General features: G+C 34.1%; 1 protein-coding gene across 1 annotated transcript; it reads left to right on the top strand.

Annotated features, from left to right (window-relative positions):
* Positions 1-3129: 3129 nt before the first annotated feature.
* LOC144853873 (integrator complex subunit 3-like) lies at positions 3130-23127 on the top strand. Its single transcript, XM_078711728.1, has 31 exons — positions 3130-3263; positions 4135-4218; positions 4421-4504; positions 7276-7474; positions 8074-8140; positions 8680-8821; positions 9688-9817; positions 10463-10560; positions 10653-10700; positions 11942-12085; positions 12237-12324; positions 12539-12618; positions 12823-12914; positions 13338-13429; positions 13819-13953; positions 14280-14415; positions 14628-14691; positions 14931-15034; positions 15263-15307; positions 16150-16269; positions 16453-16549; positions 16964-17023; positions 18037-18105; positions 18273-18348; positions 18662-18775; positions 18963-19011; positions 19441-19611; positions 19758-19849; positions 20608-20680; positions 20924-21077; positions 21636-23127. Exons 1-31 carry the CDS (start codon positions 3186-3188, stop codon positions 21705-21707), a joined length of 3057 nt encoding a protein of 1018 aa, XP_078567854.1. The 5' UTR covers positions 3130-3185; the 3' UTR covers positions 21708-23127.
* Positions 23128-23331: the final 204 nt, after the last annotated feature.

Raw genomic sequence — 23331 nt, 5'->3', positions numbered from 1 at the left:
GAAAATGAGCAATTTTAATTTTAAATTAATTATTTTGTTATTTTCACATTACTTCAACCATCATGTGACAAATGGTACATTTATACTGCTGTTTAGTTGCTAAGAGCAGAATATCATTATCAGCTTTAAAAGGCTTCTCTATAATTTCGCTGTAAACAAACTTGACAACATCTCTGACGTCTTACTAGCTGCTTGCGTCATATTTTTTCCTAATAGTTATTATCAGTACATTAAATATGAACTATAAATTGATGTCAATAGATACTTTCTATTGACTATGATAGAATGCAAGGTATATTTATAAAACATCTTCGGTAATGTCAAGATTGCATAATTCTTGTCTATTGTGCCATCACGTGATCTGCTACTGATTTATTTAAAACGATCCCAGAAAATTCGGGAAAATTGTATCGGTTTCCCTAGAAACTGGAATGTGCCATTATTGTTAGGAGTGGCCGTATCCTATAGCATAATTAATATGAAGGTAATAATAATTCCAACAAGGTATATTGTTGTATATCATTTCGGTTGGCCCATAAACAATTGAAAAAAAAAAAAATCATACTCATAGATCACTATTTTAATAATGATTTTTTACAGTGTAAATTAAAATTCTAAATAATAGGTCATATTTCCTTTTTTGCCAACAAACTCCATTTTCAATATTGTTAATGAATAATAACCGAATTGCCTACTCATCCATTTCAGTCAAGCTGGACAAGTAACTTATTCGAAATCAACAAGGGCGTTGAGAAAATAGAATATCATCAATATACAACTATTTACTAAGTAAAGAATTAAGGTATTCTTAATTTTGCTATTAAGTTAACCTCATAAAGGATATAAACCCCCGGAGATATCAACTAAATTAATTATGCACATTTAAATACATAGCATGCAGTGCCATACGATATTACTTATTCATATCCCTGCATTAAAATGGAATGTTCTCACTCATCGATCCAGGCACTCCGCGAATATTATTATTATCCAGGGTATATTTTCCCCGGGCGATAAACATTAGCTAACTGCCCTGCAGAATCGAGCATATAATTAAATCATTTTGCAATGGTAGTGTACTTAGCCATTATCTTACTTTTAGTAGACCACAAACTACATGTCTTAATCATACAGTAGGCCTACCTGCATTACCTCATATGTTTCCAATGTAATAACATTTGTTAATCATACATTAGAATTAACACAAACATTGGATATATTGCATGTTTTAAATTTAAAAAAGCAAATTACATTGTTATAATGATAATGATGAGGATATAAGAAAATATTGTTCGTGCATAGCATAGACAAATATTTGAAGCATTTAACTGGCTTCTTACATTGTATTTTCGTATCACATTATTAAAGTTGAATCAATACACAGCCGGCCCACTCACTCCATCGATGTTATTTAACGTAGCAAGCAAAGTATACTACCACTATATTACGGATCGACTCATTTGAAATAGCAGTAGCGATATGACATGCGACATTAATTTGCATAAATATAGATATCGCGAACATTCACTACGTGACGTCACGTTCAAAATGTATAGAAATATCTCTATATTGTTGCCACTCGAGGACTAGCTATAATGTCAAAAAAACTGCAAAAAGTTCATTTGAGAATGATTGCAATCTGATTTTATAAATATTGATATCGTAAACATGCACTTATTTATTATTATAACATGTGTAAACGTATTTATATATCGCCTCTCGTTGAAATGAGAGGGCGCTATGCATGTTTTAAAAATATTACCTTGTATTCATGGACCTATAATTTATTAATTTATAGGTCCATGGTCTAATTGATCACTTATATTAGTTAGTATTAATAATATAAGTATTAATTTCTGTCGTTTTTATAGGAATGATTGTATACTTTACAATAATGTTTTAAGATGCAAAGAAAAACTCATAACATGGATATTGAATCTAGATAAAGATATTCAATAGCAACCAAAGTGGTCAACTTATAGGTGTTGGGCCGGGACCGTGCCAGTGCAGATATTGTTATCCCATCCTTTTTATATTATGGGAAAAGTTAAATTTCACTCTCTAATTTCACTCTCCCCGACCAAACACTTTTTGTCATTTCCATAAAATAGGCCCATGTATACATTAGGCCTGGATTGATCACTTATTTCACAATTCCATATATTATACAACAAACATACAAAACGGAAAATTACACTAAAATATGATTTTCTGTTATTTATTAGTGAAGATAATGAAATTGATTATTGCAATAGCCTTGTTCAAGATGTGTTTTTATAAACTTAATTAAATTAGCTAAGATTAGGAGGCTATAGATCGGAATGTGTGACTGAATGAATAAAACAATTACTCTGACTTGATCTATAATAATTATTTTAAAAAAATGTTTCCAAATCAATAAATTAATGTGTTCGCGTTACTTCCCAGTGACAGAGGGCGTGCTCATTAAAACACATTAGGTGATTATATTATATCTCCATGGTTCAATAGATTTTAAAAATAAATTATGCACGCTTAGAACATGAAATGAATGAATTTAATTTCAGCGCCTAGAAGAAGTTTTGAATATATAAGCTTGAAACCATGGTAAGAAGTGACTATAAAAATAAAAAAACCCATAAAAATTACATGATCAAGTAGTTGCTTTTAGTTTTACATATATGAACCTACTAAAATAAAATTCATAATTTGAAGATCTCCCATCCCCAAAGTTATCGGACTGGACAGTTTTTATTCGCATGCATTAGTCGCATGCAACGCGACTGTAGCTCACTATGTCGGTCGGTCGGTCGGTAAACATTAAGGGCACGCGACTGCAGAGCCATGTACTGTATAAAAGATTGATAGCGCCCGCTCGAATGGCGTCCATGGGATTTTATAGGGAGCTGAGCGTAGTTTTGTAGAATGGGACTCTAGCAACAGCAACGCAGCGCTATATGTAATCTTTGTGTATATATGGCCTTGTTAATTTTAGTTCATACTTGATACCGGACTGAAACCATGAGACGGTCTAAAAGAATTTCAACCAATCATAATAGCGAATTATAAACCCGCCCCAATCATGCATAAACATCAAATCGGGTAAAAATCGATGTGATTTGTTTTCTGCGCTCAATCGTCAGGTTCGAAGGCAGCGGTAAGGTTGTGAGGCTGTCGGTGTTTGTGTTGTTTTTGTAAATTAAAAAATGGAAGAGAAAAAAGCTCTAGCCAAGTCGAAACTGTTCATTTCAACAATAATAGACACTAAAGATGAACTCGAAGAGGTATTAACAAATATTATCATTTTATGTTAGTTTTGAGCATATGTTTTCCTAGGCCTCAGAATGTGGCGATAAACTTAAAGTGTGTATCACGCTCGTAACCTACTAGGCGAAATATACGGTGGTCCCCGTTCATTATAACGCAGGATGTCATAAGGCTAGGCCTATATAATAACAACGGTTCATTTTGTTTATTTATTTTTTGTGTGTGCCCTGTAGCGATTACTATTTACATTTCCTATGAAAAAAATATAGGGATTTTGTTAGAATGGATTAATCCTGTTTTTGGAGGAAATAAATGCCAGCCACTCACACATTCACATTGCTCATTTTGTGTCTCTCTAATTTTTATTTACTAAATAACACTCTGTAACTCTACAACAGTAGGCTAAGTCGGAACATCTCCCTCTCTCTTATTACAAGAATCAAGATTATGTAACATTATTGTGTATTTAATATTAATATATTAAATTTATTATTTTACATCATTATTTTATTATTATTACGCCATATATAGTTGGGCAACAAGATTGTGACAGATAATTTAGAATGAGATTAGGTTATTAAGCCTGTCTTGATGATTTTAGGTTGTGACATATTATTTCATATAGGAATTACATTTTGAGTTTAAACACTATGTCTGGACATGCCTGAAGTTATCCTTCCTTATTAAGAAGAGGTCACCCAGTATACAGAAGAAATGAATAGATAAATTTAATATAATTAGTAGGAATCCCTTGTTTCAGTTACTATAATAGTATATTCAAGCATTTGTTATTCAAAATACTGAACAGAAATATATATATTATTAATATTAATATGTTATAAGTGTGACTAATTGTACATCAATACAATGTATTTTTCTAAACTTCAGAGAATGGAGCGTGGTTATGAGTTATTAACAAAGCTCACCACAGACCTGTCAGAGCGCGAGGCTCACGATTCTCTCAACGCTGCGGTAAGTATTTAATATAAAAAGGTACAACATTATTCTTTTTGAATTTTGAGAAATTAAATTGGTATGCTGCTAAGCCAAAGTAGACTCCTAACTCAAGCTAAAATTGTTTTTAAAAACGTCAATTCCTATACTGGATTAAGAAAAAAAAATTAATTTTGAATATATTTAAAGCCTAAAGGTTTCAATTGTTTTTTTACTGCAGGCATGTAAAAGTATGCAACAACATGAGGAGATAACTCTTGGTCTTCTCTACAGCATCTTGACTAACCCATCAGCCGCTCCTAAGGTAAATAACACTTTATGTTACTGCTCTTTTTCTACTGTTCATCTCCATAAATATAGAGGCTATTGAGTATTCTGTAGCATAATAAACTGAAACAGATGAGATGAACTCACCCCTGAAACAGATGAGATAAAGTCGCCCCTGAAACAGATGAGATGAACTCATCCCTGAAACAGATGAGATGAATTCATCCCTGAAACAGATGAGATGAATTCATCCCTGAAACAGATGAGATGAACTCACCCCCTGAAACAGATGAGATGAACTCACCCTGGAAACAGAAGAGATGAATTCATCCCTGAAACAGATGAGATGAACTCATCACTGAAACAGATGAGATGAACTTATCCCTGAAACAGATGAGATGAACTCATCACTGAAACAGATGAGATGAACTCATCCCTGAAACAGATGAGATGAACTCACCCCTGAAACAGATGAGATGAACTCATCCCTGAAACAGATGAGATGAACTCATCCCTGAAACAGATGAGATGAACTCACCCCTGAAACAGATGAGATGAACTTATCCCTGAAACAGATGAGATGAACTCATCCCTGAAACAGATGAGATGAACTCATCCCTGAAACAGATGAGATGAACTCATCCCTGAAACAGATGAGATGAACTTATCCCTGAAACAGATGAGATGAATTCATCCCTGAAACAGATGAGATGAACTCATCACTGAAACAGATGAGATGAACTCACCCCTGAAACAGATGAGATGAACTCATCCCTGAAACAGATGAGATGAACTCACCCCTGAAACAGATGAGATGAACTTATCCCTGAAACAGATGAGATGAACTCATCCCTGAAACAGATGAGATGAACTCATCCCTGAAACAGATGAGATGAACTCATCCCTGAAACAGATGAGATGAACTTATCCCTGAAACAGATGAGATGAATTCATCCCTGAAACAGATGAGATGAACTCATCACTGAAACAGATGAGATGAACTCACCCCTGAAACAGATGAGATGAACTCATCCCTGAAACAGATGAGATGAACTCATCCCTGAAACAGATGAGATGAACTCATCACTGAAACAGATGAGATGAACTCACCCCCTGAAACAGATGAGATGAACTCATCCCTGAAACAGATGAGATGAACTTACTCCTGAAACAGATGAGATGAACTTATCCCTGAAACAGATGAGATGAAATCACCCCTGAAAAAGATGAGATGAACTCATGACTGAAACAGATGAGATGAACTCACCCCTGAAACAGATGAGATGAACTTATCCCTGAAACAGATGAGATGAACTCATCCCTGAAACAGACATGAGATGAACTTATCCCTGAAACAGACGAGATGAATTCACCCCTGAAACAGATGAGATGAACTCACCCCTGAAAGAGATGAGATGAACTCACCCCTGAAACAGATGAGATGAACTTATCCCTGAAACAGATGAGATGAACTCACCCCTGAAACAGATGAGATGAACTCACCCCTGAAACAGATGAGATGAACTTACCCCTGAAACAGATGAGATGAACTCACCCCTGAAACAGATGAGATGAACTCATCCCTGAAACAGATGAGATGAACTCACCCCCTGAAACAGATGAGATGAACTTATCCCTGAAACAGATGAGATGAACTCATCCCTGAAACAGACATGAGATGAACTTATCCCTGAAACAGACGAGATGAATTCACCCCTGAAACAGATGAGATGAACTCACCCCTGAAAGAGATGAGATGAACTCACCCCTGAAACAGATGAGATGAACTCATCCCTGAAACAGATGAGATGAATTCATCCCTGAAACAGATGAGATGAACTCATCCCTGAAACAGATGAGATGAATTCATCCCTGAAACAGATGAGATGAACTCACCCCTGAAACAGATGAGATGAACCCACCCCTGAAACAGATGAGATGAACCCACCCCTGAAACAGATGAGATGAACTCACCCCTGAAACAGATGAGATGAACTCATCCCTGAAACAGATGAGATGAATTCATCCCTGAAACAGATGAGATGAACTCACCCCCTGAAACAGATGAGATGAACTCACCCCCTGAAACAGATGAGATGAACTCACCCCTGAAACAGATGAGATGAACCCACCCCTGAAACAGATGAGATGAATTCATCACTGAAACAGATGAGATGAACTCACCCCTGAAACAGATGAGATGAACCCACCCCTGAAACAGATGAGATGAACTCACCCCTGAAACAGATGAGATGAACTCACCCCTGAAACAGATGAGATGAACTCATCCCTGAAACAGATGAGATGAACCCACCCCTGAAACAGATGAGATGAATTCATCACTGAAACAGATGAGATGAACTCACCCCTGAAACAGATGAGATGAACTCACCCCTGAAACAGATGAGATGAACTCATCCCTGAAACAGATGAGATGAACTCACCCCTGAAACAGATGAGATGAACTCACCCCTGAAACAGATGAGATGAATTCATCCCTGAAACAGATGAGATGAACTCATCCCTGAAACAGATGAGATGAACCCACCCCTGAAACAGATGAGATGAATTCATCACTGAAACAGATGAGATGAACTCACCCCTGAAACAGATGAGATGAACTCACCCCTGAAACAGATGAGATGAACTTATCCCTGAAACAGATGAGATGAGCTTTAACTTACCCCTGAAATTCACCCATGAATCAGATGACAGACATGAATAATGAAATGTGTGGTCATCAATGATACATTTTTGACTTTTTTCATTCATTTATATTTATTAAATTTCTTTTCATAATCTTTTCAGTCATACCGTGATTTAACACTTGTTTCCCGTGATGGCATGGCTACTGCATGGTCCAGATTAAATCAGATCATCATTGAAAGGTATCCTAAGCTGATAGAGTCTTCAAGGACGCAAGTTGTCTGGTACACCAAAGAAATGGTCAATAATGGGGTCAATGGAATTGATAACGTTTGTTCTTCATTGATTAAACAAATAGCTGGTAAATAAATAGATGATAGTAATACTATTTACACAATCATGTACTCAATCCATGGACCTATAAAATAGGTCCATGCTCAATCTAAAGATATACCAAACAAAAAGCTAAGAGGCAATGCATTTGATTTGTCGCCATCTTCCACCAATCTATTTCAAATCTGTGCCTGTCTGTGACTCAATCAAGTAATATATTTACAGGGTGTTTTGGTTAAGATAAGAGCGACTTAAGCTCTGTCTACACTACCATATTCGGGTGTGATGTGCCCCAATATGGTAGTGATATGCCCAAATATGGTTGTGATATGACATCATTCATCGTATCCATATATGGGCATATCAAATTTTGTTGTCACATAAAATTTGATAGTGTAGACAGAGCTTTAAAGAGTAATAGAGGAGACCATTTTGGTACCGGCAATGTAAGCCTTGAGCTTAGGTTGAGACTCGGAAAATAGCTACTAAGACTAAAACAAAAAAGACATGCAAAAGTGACTGCTTCTCGAAAAACAAAATACTGTTTATGGATACAGGTTATGTTGTGTTCAACCAAAACTGTCTTCAGCTGGGTCATTCTGTTTTAAACTTTTAAATATTTTGTAGGTGGTGATGTAACTGCAAAGAATGTATGGCTAGCTGAGAATCTTTTGGATATATTTACAGAAAACAAGTAAGTTGATTTTGTACTAAATATTTGGTATAATAAAATTATCTTCATGTCCTTTCGTTTACTTATTATGGTCATCTGATTAGCTGCAGTTCTGAAAATATCTACAATAGATAATCACTGGTCTTTAGCAATCATTGGACTTTTGTTGCCATTTACTTTTCTTTCCGTCAATTTTTCCAGTAAAAATGAATATTCCATGAAACATATTCGGATACATTCTTTACCTTAAAAATGTGACCAATAAATGTATTTATTTTGTATAATAAACACGTTATTGCACTTTGTATGCATTGTATAATTTTGACATACTGACATGCGAAAAGTGGTCAGTCAAAGCAGGGACTGACACACCATCCTACTACTGTAGAAGCATCAACCCTAACCAGCCATGCCCTATTTTAAAGCAGAACAAGATTGTGCTATAATAAAATAAGTTCATAGGCCAACCTGCTTAGCATTGCATCACAATGAAAACTCTATGAAGTGAGCTTGGTTCTGTATGTTCTGAATTATTATTAACTGTATTTATCTTCATTAAGGTCATGGTTAGAAAAGTACCCAGTGTTGACAAATATGGCATTGTATACATATTTAAGAATTATTGAGGACCACAGTAGTGCAATGCTGGTACCACTCAAACAGAGAGAGGTTGATTTCTGTATTTCACTCCTCAGGTCAAAGGTAAGCATGGCAGGTTAAGATGGCACTGTTTTATTTTTATTTCAACAGAGGTACCCACTTCTGTGTTAGGCCGTTGATTGGCCCATGGTTTCCTCTTGGGAGACACATCACAAAACAAAGTCAATCAATCTCGAATCTGAGGTGTAATCAAACTTCAATTGTTAAAGAGTTCATGCTTTTTAAATCGCCTCTTTGATTAGTTAATAATTATTTAAGAATACATATTTATCTCATGTACAACTTGTGATTAATTAGGTGATCATTTAGATGATCAGCTATTGTTATTGTATGAAATCTTTATTCTTCTTCTTTACATCTCTTTGTACAAATTTGTGTAACAATTAGCTCGTTGATTTTGTCAGAATCTTTAATTATTTACAATATATGAAAGATAGGATCTTGCTAATGCAAAAACAAATAGCCGGTATCACAATCCGGTCAAAGATCCCCTCGCGTATAATCCACCCTTGTTGTTAATAAATAATAAAGAGTTACTTTTTTTTTATTTTTTCATTATAAATCATGCGTATAATCTACTGTATACAAATAAAATTGAACAAACAATACAGATATAAAAAAAATATTATTTTGTTTCGTTTCTCAAGGTGAGACTCGATCTCGGTAGCTGGAATGCTATAGACGCGAGCACAGACCACCGAGCCATACACTGACTAAAAGTGTGTATTTAGTATGCTAACCACTTTGGTGCATATAGATTATTACATACCGCAATGAATCATATTTTGTTACTATGATGACATCATTTTAAAAAATGATACACTGTCAAAGTATTCTAATTTTAGTTATAGATTTAAATTATTTGCAAAATGTAGAAGTAAAACATATTTATTTTTCTCTTTTTTAAGTTCTCAGTATGTTGTAGGATTGGTCGAGATTTACTAAGGCTTTTACAGAATGTTGCTAAGATACCAGAATTTGAGAAACTCTGGTTTGATATTTTACATAACCCACAATCCCTTGGCCCACAATTTACAGGTATTTTTATTTTTGGTTATTTATTACAACATACATCCCAACATATAAAATATGCTTTCCAACACACAAAGCCCTTCAGCTTCAGTAACTTTCTTCAGCTAAGTTGTAGTTACTGCAGTAACTTCATTTTTTGCAACTGATAATTATTCTTTTTTTAGGACAACCGTACCAACTGTTATAACAGTGACTGCCTCAACAACTTCTACATTGAAACAAGCTAAAATTACATGTTACTGCCGTAACAGATGGTTGTTACTGCAGTAACAGATGGTTGTTACTGCAGTAACAGATGGTTGTTACTGCAGTAACTGTAGTAGAATAAATTTCACATGATCCGTAGCTTACCTGAACATCTCTGTTAGTGTTAATTCAACACAAATTCGCCCAACTGTTCTGCATTCTCTTGGGGAAAATTAAACAGAGTATTTAATCACAATGCAAAAAATCAAAAGATTATACTTTTAATTGAGAGTGTGATAAAATCATTAAAATGAAATAGTTGTAAATACCACATAAATATGAGGTTACTCCATCAGTGCTAACCATTGAACTTTATGTACCGCTGTTTCAATATTGAAGACTTGTTTCGTATAACTATAAAAATAGTTACAAAAATCATTGAGAGCTAATGTTTGTTGTTTTCAGGCATTATGCAGTTATTATCACAAAGGACATCACCAAAGTACTTAGCGTGTCGGTTGACACCTGATATGGAAAAAAAACTGGTGTTTTTAACTTCAAAGGTATTTTTGACATTTTTCCATTCTAGAAATCTAAATATAAGTTAACATTAGACAGGACTACAAAACATTTTAATACAATGTTTATTTTCAAGGTGAAATTTGGTCAACAAAAACGATACCAAGATTGGTTCCAGAAACAGGTATGTACAAAATTCTAAATAAATATCTTATAGAATATTTTGAGCCTAGTTTTACCTGGGTAAACCGACAGAAAAGGAGAATTGTTAGTTGAACACTCAACACACAAACAATACCTGGAAATGGCAATGATGCTCTCTAATGAAAGCTTCCAACATACTTCCAAACATTGCAACCACTTTTATACCTCTAGACCAAAGAGCTAACACTAATAGCTAGCGTTAGATTTGAGCCGAAGGGAAGAACGACATCTGACCAATTCACTTACAGTAAAAATGAAAAGCTATTCTTAATAGAGATACTGCAAAGCCCAAAATGTTTGATTTGATTGAAGAACGATCGCGAAAATAAAGGCCACACAAAAATCATGAAATTCCCCACGATGTTAGAGTCGATCAGGCCTAGGTTTAGTTATCTAGGTAGGCCTATTATTACTGTCTAGGCCTAGGCAATAGAATTATGGACAAAATTAATATAAAATAGTTACGATAAAATTGTGTATTCTTTGAAACATTTACAATCCTTGATTATTTATATTATTTATATTAAAACATTAAAATAATTACAACCGTCCGAATATGCTAGGCCCTACTCAAATTGCGCTTCGCTCAAAACGATGAAATTCCTCAGCGATCGAGAAGCATGGCGCCATGGAGGATTAATCGCTAAAATAATGTTAGAATTGGAATAAAAAAGCTTACGACATTTTTTAGGTATTTTATTAAATGTATACTGTACTTGCTTGACGAATCTTTTGTCAATTAAATCATTGAATAATCTGTAATGTGTCTATAAAGTAATTATTCCACATGCGAAGTAAACGGCAAAAATACCATCGCCTCGCACCTCGTGTGTTTGTGGAGATTCCTCACTGCATGATCTGGCAGGCGTTGTTCGTTGTTGTAGAAACAAACTATAATTTGGTAGAGTACATTAATTATGGGGGTTTTTACTATCTAAGAGCCTATTAAGCACGTTTCTCTCCCACTGTGTAGCCAAAACGTTTATTTATTTGCATTCCTAAATTTACAATCGCATATTCAGTCATTTTAGTGATGCTATTCAATTGTTTGACGTTAATCGCAGAGATAAAATACATTTGACAAATTATAGAAGACGACAAGAAACTCAAATCGCAAAAATAAAAGGTCGCGAAATAGTTAGAAATTTAAAATAGCAAAAATTTAGGGCCCGGAAAATGTTGGGCTTTACAGTATTAAAACATTTTTACTTATGCTTGCAGTACTTATCAACGGCCGAAAGTCAATCACTGCGTTGTGACCTGATACGATATATCTGTGGAGTTGTTCATCCGTCCAATGACATCTTGTGTTCAGATGTGATACAGAGATGGGCTGTGATTGGTTGGTTACTTACTACCTGTACTGTGAGTATGAGGCATATATGAACATTTCATATTGGGTTGCAATTAACCAGTTTTAATTAGTTATGTTTCATTAAATTTATCCAATAAACATAAATTGAAATTAATTGAACAAAATGCTGAATTATTATTTTTTGATGTATTTTTTTTTCAGTCAAATGTAGCTGCATCTAGTGCCAAATTAGCTCTTTTCTATGACTGGCTTGTGTTTAGTTCACCGAAGGGGAACATTATGGATATAGGTAAGTTTAGAAGGAAAACAATTGTTTTATTGTTTCTGCACAGAAGGCCATCGTCTCGTATCTCATCTTTCTCTGTCCCAAATTACACATAGTATTTTTCTTATATATATATATATATGTATACTAAACACATTTTTTCTTCACATTTTCAATTTTTCAATAAGATATTTTTGTTTATTTTATTGAACATTATTTTCTCTTTTATTTATGATAGAGCCAGCAATACTTGTAATGCACCATTCAATGAGGTCTCATCCTGCAATAACAGCTACACTTCTTGATTTCTTATGTAGGGTAAGTTACTACTACTGTATATAACTGTGGACCTAGCTAGGTCAAATGTGATGAAAATTATGCGGTGGAATTAATGGGATTGTGGTTTGCTTGTATCCAGGCTTGCCAAGTGCTTCATTCCTAAAAACAACAGTGATTGAAATGAATTCATTTGAACCATTTTTTATAGTACAATTTGCTTACGTAATTTATTTCCTGTTGTAGATTATTTCAAATTTTTATCCAGCTTTGGAGAGTCAGATTCGTCAAGGTGTTTTTTGTTCTCTTCGAGCTATTCTAGAAAAAAGAGTTCTTTCGTAAGTATTCCAATTGTCTAATGTGTTAGGAGTACAGTAGTTCATGAATTACTTATTCATGTTTCTGGTAATCAAATAAATTAAGGAATAAAGGTCCTTTGAAAAGGCTTGTTAATGATTTATTTATAGTGAATACATTTTCTTCTGGCTTCTATTGGTATATTAATATGATAGTTCGTTGAGTGTAAACCAGTATAATTTTACCTTGCGTTTCAAGGCAGTTTCGTTTAGCTGTCAGCTTGACTTCTTCAATTGCTATATAAAAAGATGAATAGAGACGAAGGCGCGCACCAACTTTCACATATTTACGATCAACTCCTGACGACTTGTCCCCTAGGCTACACACCAAAAACATCTAGTGGCTGAGCGTGTAAGTTAAAAATAAAGTAAAAAATAAATCAACATTTCTCTGCATTTTTATAGGTCGTTGTCACCATTGTTTGACAATTCTAAATTGGACAAGGAACTGCGAGCCATGATTAGGGAGACGTTTTCAGAGTTTTGTACACCAGACAGTAAGATCTTCTTGTATTTATATGTACCATACATGATGTGGAGTGTCTTAGGCTCTGTGGCCCCTGGGTTTAACCAGTGACCACTCATAGCCGTTACAAGCTTTTTGGCAACATAGAAACTAGCTGTCATTTCATTGTGTGCATGATGCAGGCTCACTACATTCCTGGAAACACTTTTGGCGGATTATAGGTTCAGAAAACAGCCAAATCCTAGGTCTTAGCAAATAGAAAGCAATAGTAATAAAAGACTTTTTAAAATCATTTTTTCTAAGGATTTGCCACACTACTCATTAATCACCATTTTCAGTATGTAAGAACTGCTGCTAATTGCTATAATAAATATAAATAATACTGTTATACTAAACTGATTGTGCTATAATTCTTGATAGCACCACCAGCCAAGGAACCTCCAGCATTGATTGATAGTGGACAAACATCAATGCAGAAAGAAGATGATACTGTCTCATCAAATCACAAAGAAGAGACCATACCAGAATTCAGTGATGACGAAGAGGAGGAAAAAAGTTAGTGTATCGTTTCTTCATAATCAAATTATATTTAATTTTTTACTGTTAAAGAAGAAATACTGCAGTATATTTTTTTACCATACTATGAAAACCCCCAATTGGTTTGAATCTCAGTTGGGGCTCTTTTATCCTCTGAGATTCTCATCATTACTGTTTAATCGCTAATTACTAATTTTTATTATATATTTCTGGGCACTTTGGGAGTTATTCTGTGCCTGTGAATGTATTTATAAATAGTATATATAATTCACCAGGCAATTGTGAATATATGATTATATATTGTAGTGTCATTATCAATCATTGTTTTCATAATCAAACTGCAGCAAACTGTAAAATTGATGAAAGGATCTTCCGTCCAATAAATGAAGAAGAGGAGGAGAATGAGGGCGACATTGAGTCATATCTAGAACAAATTGAGGGCGAACTTAAAGATATTTGTGAGCAGCTTTATGAACAAAGGTAATATATCTCTGGTACATGTGCGTACAATAGAGGAACTAATGCTGTTCCGCCATACTACGCCGAGAATGTTAAACAGTCCCTATCCAATCAAGTTTAAACAATACCATGAAAGCCCCAGTGGTCTAATGGTTAGGACATCCTGTCTCAAATATTATTGTTTTTATATGAAAGTATGTTATTTATGTTTTCTTTATGTCAATCCTCATCAGGAATGCAGATACAGAAAGGCAGTGTGAATTGATGGAGAATCTGTGTGGAGTTATTCTTGAATTTGTAAGTATTAAGCATCCTAACCCAACATTTTGAATGAATATAGGGCACAAGGAACATGATTTGGAAGAAACACATGTGTAAGTGGTATAAGGAGCTAAATAAAATCATTAAAGGGAGCTTGGAATTTGAACGTTCTGTGTAGAAAAGTGGCATTACAAGTGACATAAAAGATGCTGTATAAATATGGAATCTATTTTGTTGAAGTCATTTAATGATATTATATTTATTTCTGTTTATAGGACACATTTGATGCTGATACTGCGGGACCACTAGCTATGTTTCTTTGTACTTTATATAAATCACATTTTACCAACGAATTACTACCACAAGAAATTAATGAAGAGTAAGATAATTGCATTTGTTTTTATATTATTAACATAAAGCACTAAGTTAAACACTGAGCTAATAATTGATAATTCTTCCAATCTGTTGGTATATTATTACCATTCACCCTTATGTTATGTCCATGAATCACCATCAATGGTAAGAACTTTCAAGCCTGGTGAAATGTATTTGGTTGTTTTTTTTTTCACAGATTTCACTTAAATGTTCATATTTTCTTTCAATGCAGGTCAATAGAAGACTCAATAGGAAAACCAATTTTTGTAATTTTTAGGTGAGTACCGAAATTTAAAATAAATCATATCTTTGCTCATTCATGATCCTAGTCTTCATTCATTTGTTTTTGTTTGATTCTTGAGTCATGCCTTGTTGATTTTCTATTCAGCCATAACATCATTATGGGCTGCACAATTTTAAGAGCCAAATATATCAACTTAATCCCTTAAATAATCAACGCAATGTCTAAATAATCAACATAACCCTGTAATAAACAAAACCTAACTCTCTAAATAATCTCTTAACAACCTGTGCAACTTTTTTAAAATTTTAATTAAGTAGTTCTTAAATAAAAGAATTTTTTTTAGGCCATATGTCATCCACATTTATTCATTACATATCTAAAGCTACACTATCAAACTTGATGTCAAATGTGAAGTGCCCGTATATGGATACAATGATTTCATATCACTACATATATGTTATACAAATAATGAATGTTTATGAGTGTAACGGTACAAATAATGGCATGATGTGAATGATGAAAGGTTATTTTAATAATATATAACCTTTCATCATTCACCAAATGCCATTATTTGTACCATTACACAAATATATATTCATTATTTGTTTTATATAACATCTAAAATAGATTCCCGTCATTTGAATCAGATTTAAAGACCCATTCCCAACAATTTGTGATGTTTTCATATATAGTACTTTAAAAACATTAAACCAGGTGATTCCTTGTCTTAAACGTTTTATGGTTAAATTATGATAAAACGAGAGAAACAATGCACTACCTAAGCAGCTTGCGGTGAATGTCCTCTCTTGGACAGTCTGTAGGCCTAGCCTAGCTAGGCCTAGTTTAATACTGTTATTTTTTCCCCTTGTCTGTAGGAACCTTAACCAAGAGAATGAAGATGAATTATGCCCTGTAGAATTATTAACCTTAGTATGTTGTATGTATGAGAAACAGAAACAAATTGGCTACCATCTTTTATACTTTCTTCAAGCAAGGTATGTTTCATTTAATTATTTGATGCTTTATCATCATCATTTTAAGATAATTATTTGGTTATTACCATGTCAAATGACTGTAACACTATCAACCATGATACAGTTAAATGATGTGTGAATTAATTACATCTATTTTCTTGGTGGTTGGAATGGGACAATAATCAATAAAATGTTATATTTCAGTAAGAAAACAACAGAAAATAAACTGGTTGTCTATGAAGAAGTTTGCAAGAACACAGAACTCAAAGACCTTGGAAAATGCTTAGTCAAAGATTTTGGAGTAAGAATAACAACGGCAGGGATTGTTCACAAACACTGTTATTATGGAGCTATAAATTCATAGGACATTTTTAAATCCGAAATTGTTTTCCTCTCAGTTTTTGCCACTCTAGATAGTATAATATTATGTTTTAAGTGTGGCTTGCCCCTCCCTGTCAGGAAGATTTTACACATTTCTAATTTTAAAATAAATAACGTAATTTCTAGGTGGTATTGATACTGTACTGTAAACTGTTACATTTATTAAAACAGCACACTGTTTGAGCTTTGTGATCCTCAGTGTTGTACCTCCCCTGTTAGGTGTTAATTACTTTTTACAAGGAAATTCACAAATGTTTAAAGATGAATCTTATCAATTTCCTACTCAATTTTATTTGTAAATTAGATTAAAAATTCTAATTTGTGTTTGTTTTAGACATGCCAAGAGGACAATGTTAGACTGATGTGTTTTCTTATCCCACCTGTATATGCAAATGTAAGTACACTTTGTTTTGTTTTTTTTACCAAGTATATAAAAAGTGTGACTGTATAAAATTGACTGTACTAAATTGGAAACAATATTATACAGATATTGCCTGCTTAGAGGTTAAATATAAGATTTGACATCCCTGAGGGAATGATATTTTGTTTGATGGACTATATTTCCCGAAGCGTGAAGCACTAAGGGAAATATATTCCCTCAAACAAAATATCATTCCCAAGGGGTTGTCAAATCTTATATTTTACCGATATAAAAGGCGATATCTGTTATATTACATAGCCAACAACAAGTTGAATATCTACTGCTAGCTGGGTCGGGTGTAGCTAGGCCTCCTTTGTAATAAGCCTGTGTCCTAGTTGCATTCACCTTACCTTGCGAAGAATAATATACAGATAATTACTAATTAATGATTCCTTGGCAATAAAATATTTATATATATAGGCCTATCAATAAGCCTACATTAACAATAATAATTATTATTATCAGGTAGGTAGCCTAGGCTGGATAATTCGTCTTTTTCGAGGATCGAATCACAGGATGTTCACAGCGCGCCGCGCGTAACCGGTTACTATCGTCAGTATTAACCAAGCACAAATAGTCTTTCATTACATCTAGGGAGGACTAATAACAAATTAGGGCGCTATGTATGCATAGTTTAAATAGTTTAGTTGATTAATTTCTTCAAGCAAGTTCCGTGGCGCATTGCACGAAGCGTTGTCTTGTGATGGAGTGACAATTTCATCGCGAGTTCAAGTCCCAGTAGATGACTTTTGTTTACACAGTCAATATCATCGTACTCGAGAATTTGCTGGATTTTATATGTTTAATGACAAGGACACGATAATTACGCGAAAATTACTCCATCAATAAAATCGTACTTGAGGATATATACGATTTACGATCCTCGCAGCAGTTGTCATGTGATGCAGTTTGAACCAATCATGTTCACGTATTTACATAGGCTATGTAATATATATAATTAATTAATCTTGTATTTCTCTATATAGTTTCCAGATGCAACTATTAAGAACATTGATCTTTTGAATATAGTAGCTGGATCATTAGACCCTTCTCAAGTAAGTCAATAACTAGCATATTTTTAAATAGTATTTATAAAGCGCAAATATTTAAATAATAAATGCTCAAGGTGCTATATTCTAAGTACTATCATGGAAAAAATGTAAATATACCTTTTACACTTATATACTAGAATAGTTTTATACCTGTATAATATTTTCATCAGCTTCAAGACCTTATCTGTGAAATCATGGAAGGATGCCTGGAGATGTTCAAGAAAGAGTCTGTAGCAAGTGTTTTAGGTAAGTTACTTATTTGGACTAATAAAGTGTTACTGAATGTGAGTGATTAAAAAAGGCCTTAGGTTAAGAGAGCAAGCAAATATGTAAACAAGAAGGTAAACATATGTATTATTGAATATTATAAAAGGCACGAAATAAACAATCCTTATCAACCCTGTGTTCTGGTCATTGTAGGTCCTATTCTGTGGGTAATCATGTTACATGAGCATCATTTTTGTTTATTCTTTTTACTCTTCAGTACAATGGGACACAATCCCTATGAGTGTCCCACCTGAAGGACAAGATGTTGATTGTTTATCAATTTTTGTTTCAGAGGAGACTCTTGGCTGGGAAACTTTTGAGCAATACATAGTGTGGCAATTATTAGCAGCCCATGAGATAGAAGTAGACCACTTCATCACAGTTGTACCAAAGCTTAACTACCATGGTGCGTTTAACATTTAACTTTTTTTTTAAAGTAGCACCAAATAAGAATAATTTACTATTTTGTTAATGTAAATCATACACTTTAGGAAGAATTGAATTGTGTTTTCTTTGAATATCATATTATAAAAAAAGATAGAAGAGACTTTTTTCAGCTGCGTTGTAATTCTTACTTGTTTTATTGTTTGAAGATCATCCTGAAGCATTGGCTAGTATTTTACTGATGCTCAAACTAGAAAGGTAAGCATATTATCATTTTAAATTTTGTGAGAGTTTGTTGGACGCTGGATTACTGATCGCGAGATCGTGGTTCAATTCCAACTCTTGCCGCATTGCTTATATCTGTAGGCAAGACACTTTACTTACGTTTGCCTGTCTCCACCTAGGTTATAAAATTGGTTTTATACTAGCTGATTACTAGCTGCATTATGGGAGTATGTTTCCATAAGTGTTTGATCCAAACAATGACTGGGGTAATAATGTTCAGCGCATTGAGAGCTTGCTTATATGTGCTACATAAGAATGAACTATTATTATTATTAAATTACTATTAAGAGATTAACTTCCCTCAGGGTACTATTGCAAAAATTGTGTCCTCTTAGGAACTCTGTGTTTTTTTATTTTGAAGTGGTCAAATTTTAAATATTTAAAATTTGACTTACCCTTTAGGTGTTCTTTAGACTTTCTGAGGCCTGTGATGTGTCGGAACGGTCAAAATGGCGACCGGTTCGCCACAGCAATCCTTTGTAATTGGATCATCCAAGATGAACAACACATTGCTGAACAGACCAAAACACTCATGATGAGGTCAACGACGGCAAACAAACGAATACGACAACGGTAAGATATGTTCATCTCCATCACCATGGTTATAACCAACAGTGCAATTTAAATATAAAACTACTGCCTTATATACATGACAAAAAACATCACAGCTTGTCGTAGTACTGTACATGGGACTTTTTAAACATTTTTTTTTGTGACAGGACAAATCCTAAGTTACAAAACCCAACACCACCACAGATTTTGGCACATCTAGATGCTTTAAGGCAAGCAGCAGGAATCAGACAAACTATGTGTAAGTCTATAAATTATACAAGTAGTTAATTCACATCCATGTTGTTTCACTTGTTTCCCACTTGGAATGCAACGCAAGCGAGTTGACCGGTGACAAACAGTTTGAATAATCCATCGCTTGTGATTGGTCTCGCATTGCTCTTACGTACTTGTGTTATATCCTAGTGGGAACCAAGCTTTAGAGCCTGTGTAGCTTACTATATTGTACATTTACATAAATAAAATCTTATTCAGATATATATCGCATTGCAATCAGTTGTAGCAACTGAGAATATCTGATCACATTTGAAAGTTCACCAATAAAAATCGATACCGCAAATGATCTTGATTACCATTAAATCAGATCACAACTAATTTTGCAAGCAGAGTTCTTTAAGATGCACTGGGTTCTGTTCAGTGCACACAAGACAGATGTGTGCACTGAACTCCTTACCTGAGAAGACCTGTTCTTTTTTTTTTTACCACCATATATAATGAGGGTGATCCATCCAGCAATTGCTGATCATTAGGGACCCTCAGAGGTACACAAGACAAACATATACACAAGATGCTCTACATAAACAAAGTCTTATTACAAGTCTTTTGGAGTGGAGTTGTAATTTGGTCCTTAGAAAAAATCCTGACATGTGACAGGACTTGAACCCAGGATCCTTGGAGTGGCAGCCAAGCATCATAACCACCAAGCCACTCCACCACCAGGACTATGACCAAGGAGTACCTTTAGCACTGCCCCTTGCATAACATTTTGAAATCTTGTAGTTTTTAGTCAAGAACCAGTATTACAAGGTCTACAGCATATTCAGAAGGCTTGTAGTGATGCACAGAAAACAAGGTATGATGTGTACTAGATGGGATAAACATCTACATATGATTTAGTTATATTTAATGTCACTGAACTATGCATTTATTCTGTTAACACATTTGCTTCATGTAAATTCATATCATCTTTGTGACATTTAGTGGTTGCAGAAATCCCATAGTGAAGCCTTTCTATTTACATGCATATTTTCTGGGTATACTGGTTTGCTAGGTACACACCACAATATTATTCATTTATTGTTTCCTTGGAATTTAGGTACAGTGATCTATTTGCTCTAGTAGACTTCATTGAAGATTCTAGCCGGTCAACGAGAAGTGGACGTGGTACCCGTCGGTCACCTGGGTTTACGAGTCCAAAGAGTAAAAAACAAGTTTTGAATAATGAAAACTCATCATCAGAATCAGAAGAGGTAATTTGTCACTATCCTGTGACATTATCCAATTAATGCCAAACTAATAATATGTAAAAAAAAATTAGCATTCGTTTTAAGCAGGAGGAAGCATCTCAAATGACAGTTGTTGCTTAATGTCAGTGTGATTTAATGTTAAAAACACTAGTTAAACATTAATGTAGCAAACACCAAATACCTGAACAAAAACAACACTCTGGAATTCAAAATACCAAAGTTGAACAGCTGAATGCAGTCCGCACTCTAGAAGCGTACTGTGGACACACCAGAGATCCAATGTGTAGGGTAATGTGATGTGTGGTGCTATTTAGGGTCAGGTCACCCTTGGGTCAAACATTTAGTGTATTTATTCCCTTTTGTTTTATTGAAAACTCTGGTATTGCAGGATTGATGTGAATGGGGTCTCTCCAAAGTTGTGGGTGTGACTGTGGAGTATGAGTGTTGTACTTGTATATTGTATTATTAAGGAAGTATGTGATAAACCTGTTTTTACCGAGTTGTTAAATGTATACAGAAATTAATTAGCGATTTGCTTATAAGATTGTGTTTTATCAACAGGAAGAACAGACAAAACCAAAGCCAAAGAAAAGGAAGAAATCAGCAGCAGCAACAGGATCTGACAGTGATTGAAGTAGCATTTGAACACACACCTGGTATTATAAAAGAGTGAAATCAGTTATGAGAGAACATCCTGAGGATTTTATGATGGCAGCCTTTTCCTCTGTTCAGAATGGCAGCCAATGCCTGTTTAAAATGGCAACCAGTGTTAGTACTCGATGTCAATAGCCAGCCAGTGTATCTCTCATCAGAATGGCAGGCCAATGACTCTGTTCAAAACGGTATTTATTGTCTCTACTCAGAATGGCAACTTTAATGATTGTTCCGTTGCCAATTACAGTGGTGTCTTTCATCTCGGAACAACGTTATTTTTCAGATTCCCAATATGATGCCTCTTATTGGAAGTATATACTTTTGCTTAAAATACACTTGTAGCCATGTAATATAAGTGTGCAGTTATGAAACTGTACAACGGAATGTAAAACAGATCCTGTGATATGAATACTAGTTTCCACCTAAATTACCAATCTGCCATACCTCTACTACTCAGGGATCACCACCATATTTAAAATGACCCAATCTTTTGTTGTTGATATCAATGGCCTTAGTGGCTGCACCTTTGTTGCATATTACACAATTTTACTTGGTTTAAAAACAAACTTTTCCTTACCATAAATAGTTTATAATATAGCCTGGAAACCAGTTTCTTTATTATCACTATGGAAGTATAATATAAGTACACATCGTCGTGTAAGGATTCAAAATGTCAACATTAATTATATCAGTGGTCCTGTTCAGTCCTGAAATGCTACATTGGGAATTACTTTGTTTGTGAAAAGTATTTTCTATTGTTTTCTGTGGCCGATCTTCTACATCAGTTATTACAAATTGGCTTCAGTGAAGCCTGGCTTGGGGTTGTAGTGTGACTGTAGCCTTACACCAGTCAGCCTGCGAGTGGGGTGTTTGAATCTGCCTAGACCACATTTTATTATGTCAATTTTTAAATACAAAAACTGTGATAAATTATGATGAATTTGTACACACCTCTATCAATTAATGAATATAATGAAGTAAATGAGTGTGATTTATATAGTAATATTACTGTATAAACAGTTCTGAACATTGCATTAACATTAATACAGTTCTACTGTATAAGTATTATTTACTAAGCAATTGTTTGTGGCAAAAACCCTTTTTGTTTCACTACACTTTTGAACTACTTTAGAATTCAGTAAAGTGTCCCTTTAATATGTATGTGTTAGCCACAGAGTTAAACAACATATTGCCCTTTGTTTCACAAACTTGACAAAGGATAGGTTCTACTGTATATTGATATGGTATAATTATGAGTATTATTATTATAATAGAGAAAAAAAGAATATAGTATTTCTGGAATAATCTTTACTTTTTAGTATACTAGTGGAATATATATTACATAGGATTAAATGAAATTAGGTTTTTTTCCTTGAAAATAGATACATTAACTGTTTTTCTAAACACTGTATATATTGTAAATAAAGTGTATTTTACTTATTTTGGAAATTAATTGTATTTTTTTTTATGGAAAACCCTTTCAAATCACAGTTTTCTTAGTCACCACTATTATTTTATTGTTCCAAATATTATTTGGTGTAATGCAGCGTGGATGTTTCAGAAAACAACAAAACAAGTAGTAAATATGTTTTGGATATTTTCT

This window comes from Antedon bifida, chromosome 10 (genome assembly GCF_963402885.1).
Source record: "Antedon bifida chromosome 10, ecAntBifi1.1, whole genome shotgun sequence".
Taxonomy (NCBI): Eukaryota; Metazoa; Echinodermata; class Crinoidea; order Comatulida; family Antedonidae; genus Antedon; species Antedon bifida.
This window is presented reverse-complemented; position numbering and strand designations above follow the sequence as displayed.

Coding starts and splice junctions, on each gene's coding strand:
- LOC144853873 (XM_078711728.1), top strand. CDS start 3,186: ATGGAAGAGAAAAAAGCTCTAGCCAAGTCGAAACTGTTCATTTCAACA. Junction 12,915..13,337: donor CTAGAAAAAAGAGTTCTTTC/GTAAGTATTCCA, acceptor GCATTTTTATAG/GTCGTTGTCACCATTGTTTG. Junction 13,954..14,279: donor TGACGAAGAGGAGGAAAAAA/GTTAGTGTATCG, acceptor ATCAAACTGCAG/CAAACTGTAAAATTGATGAA.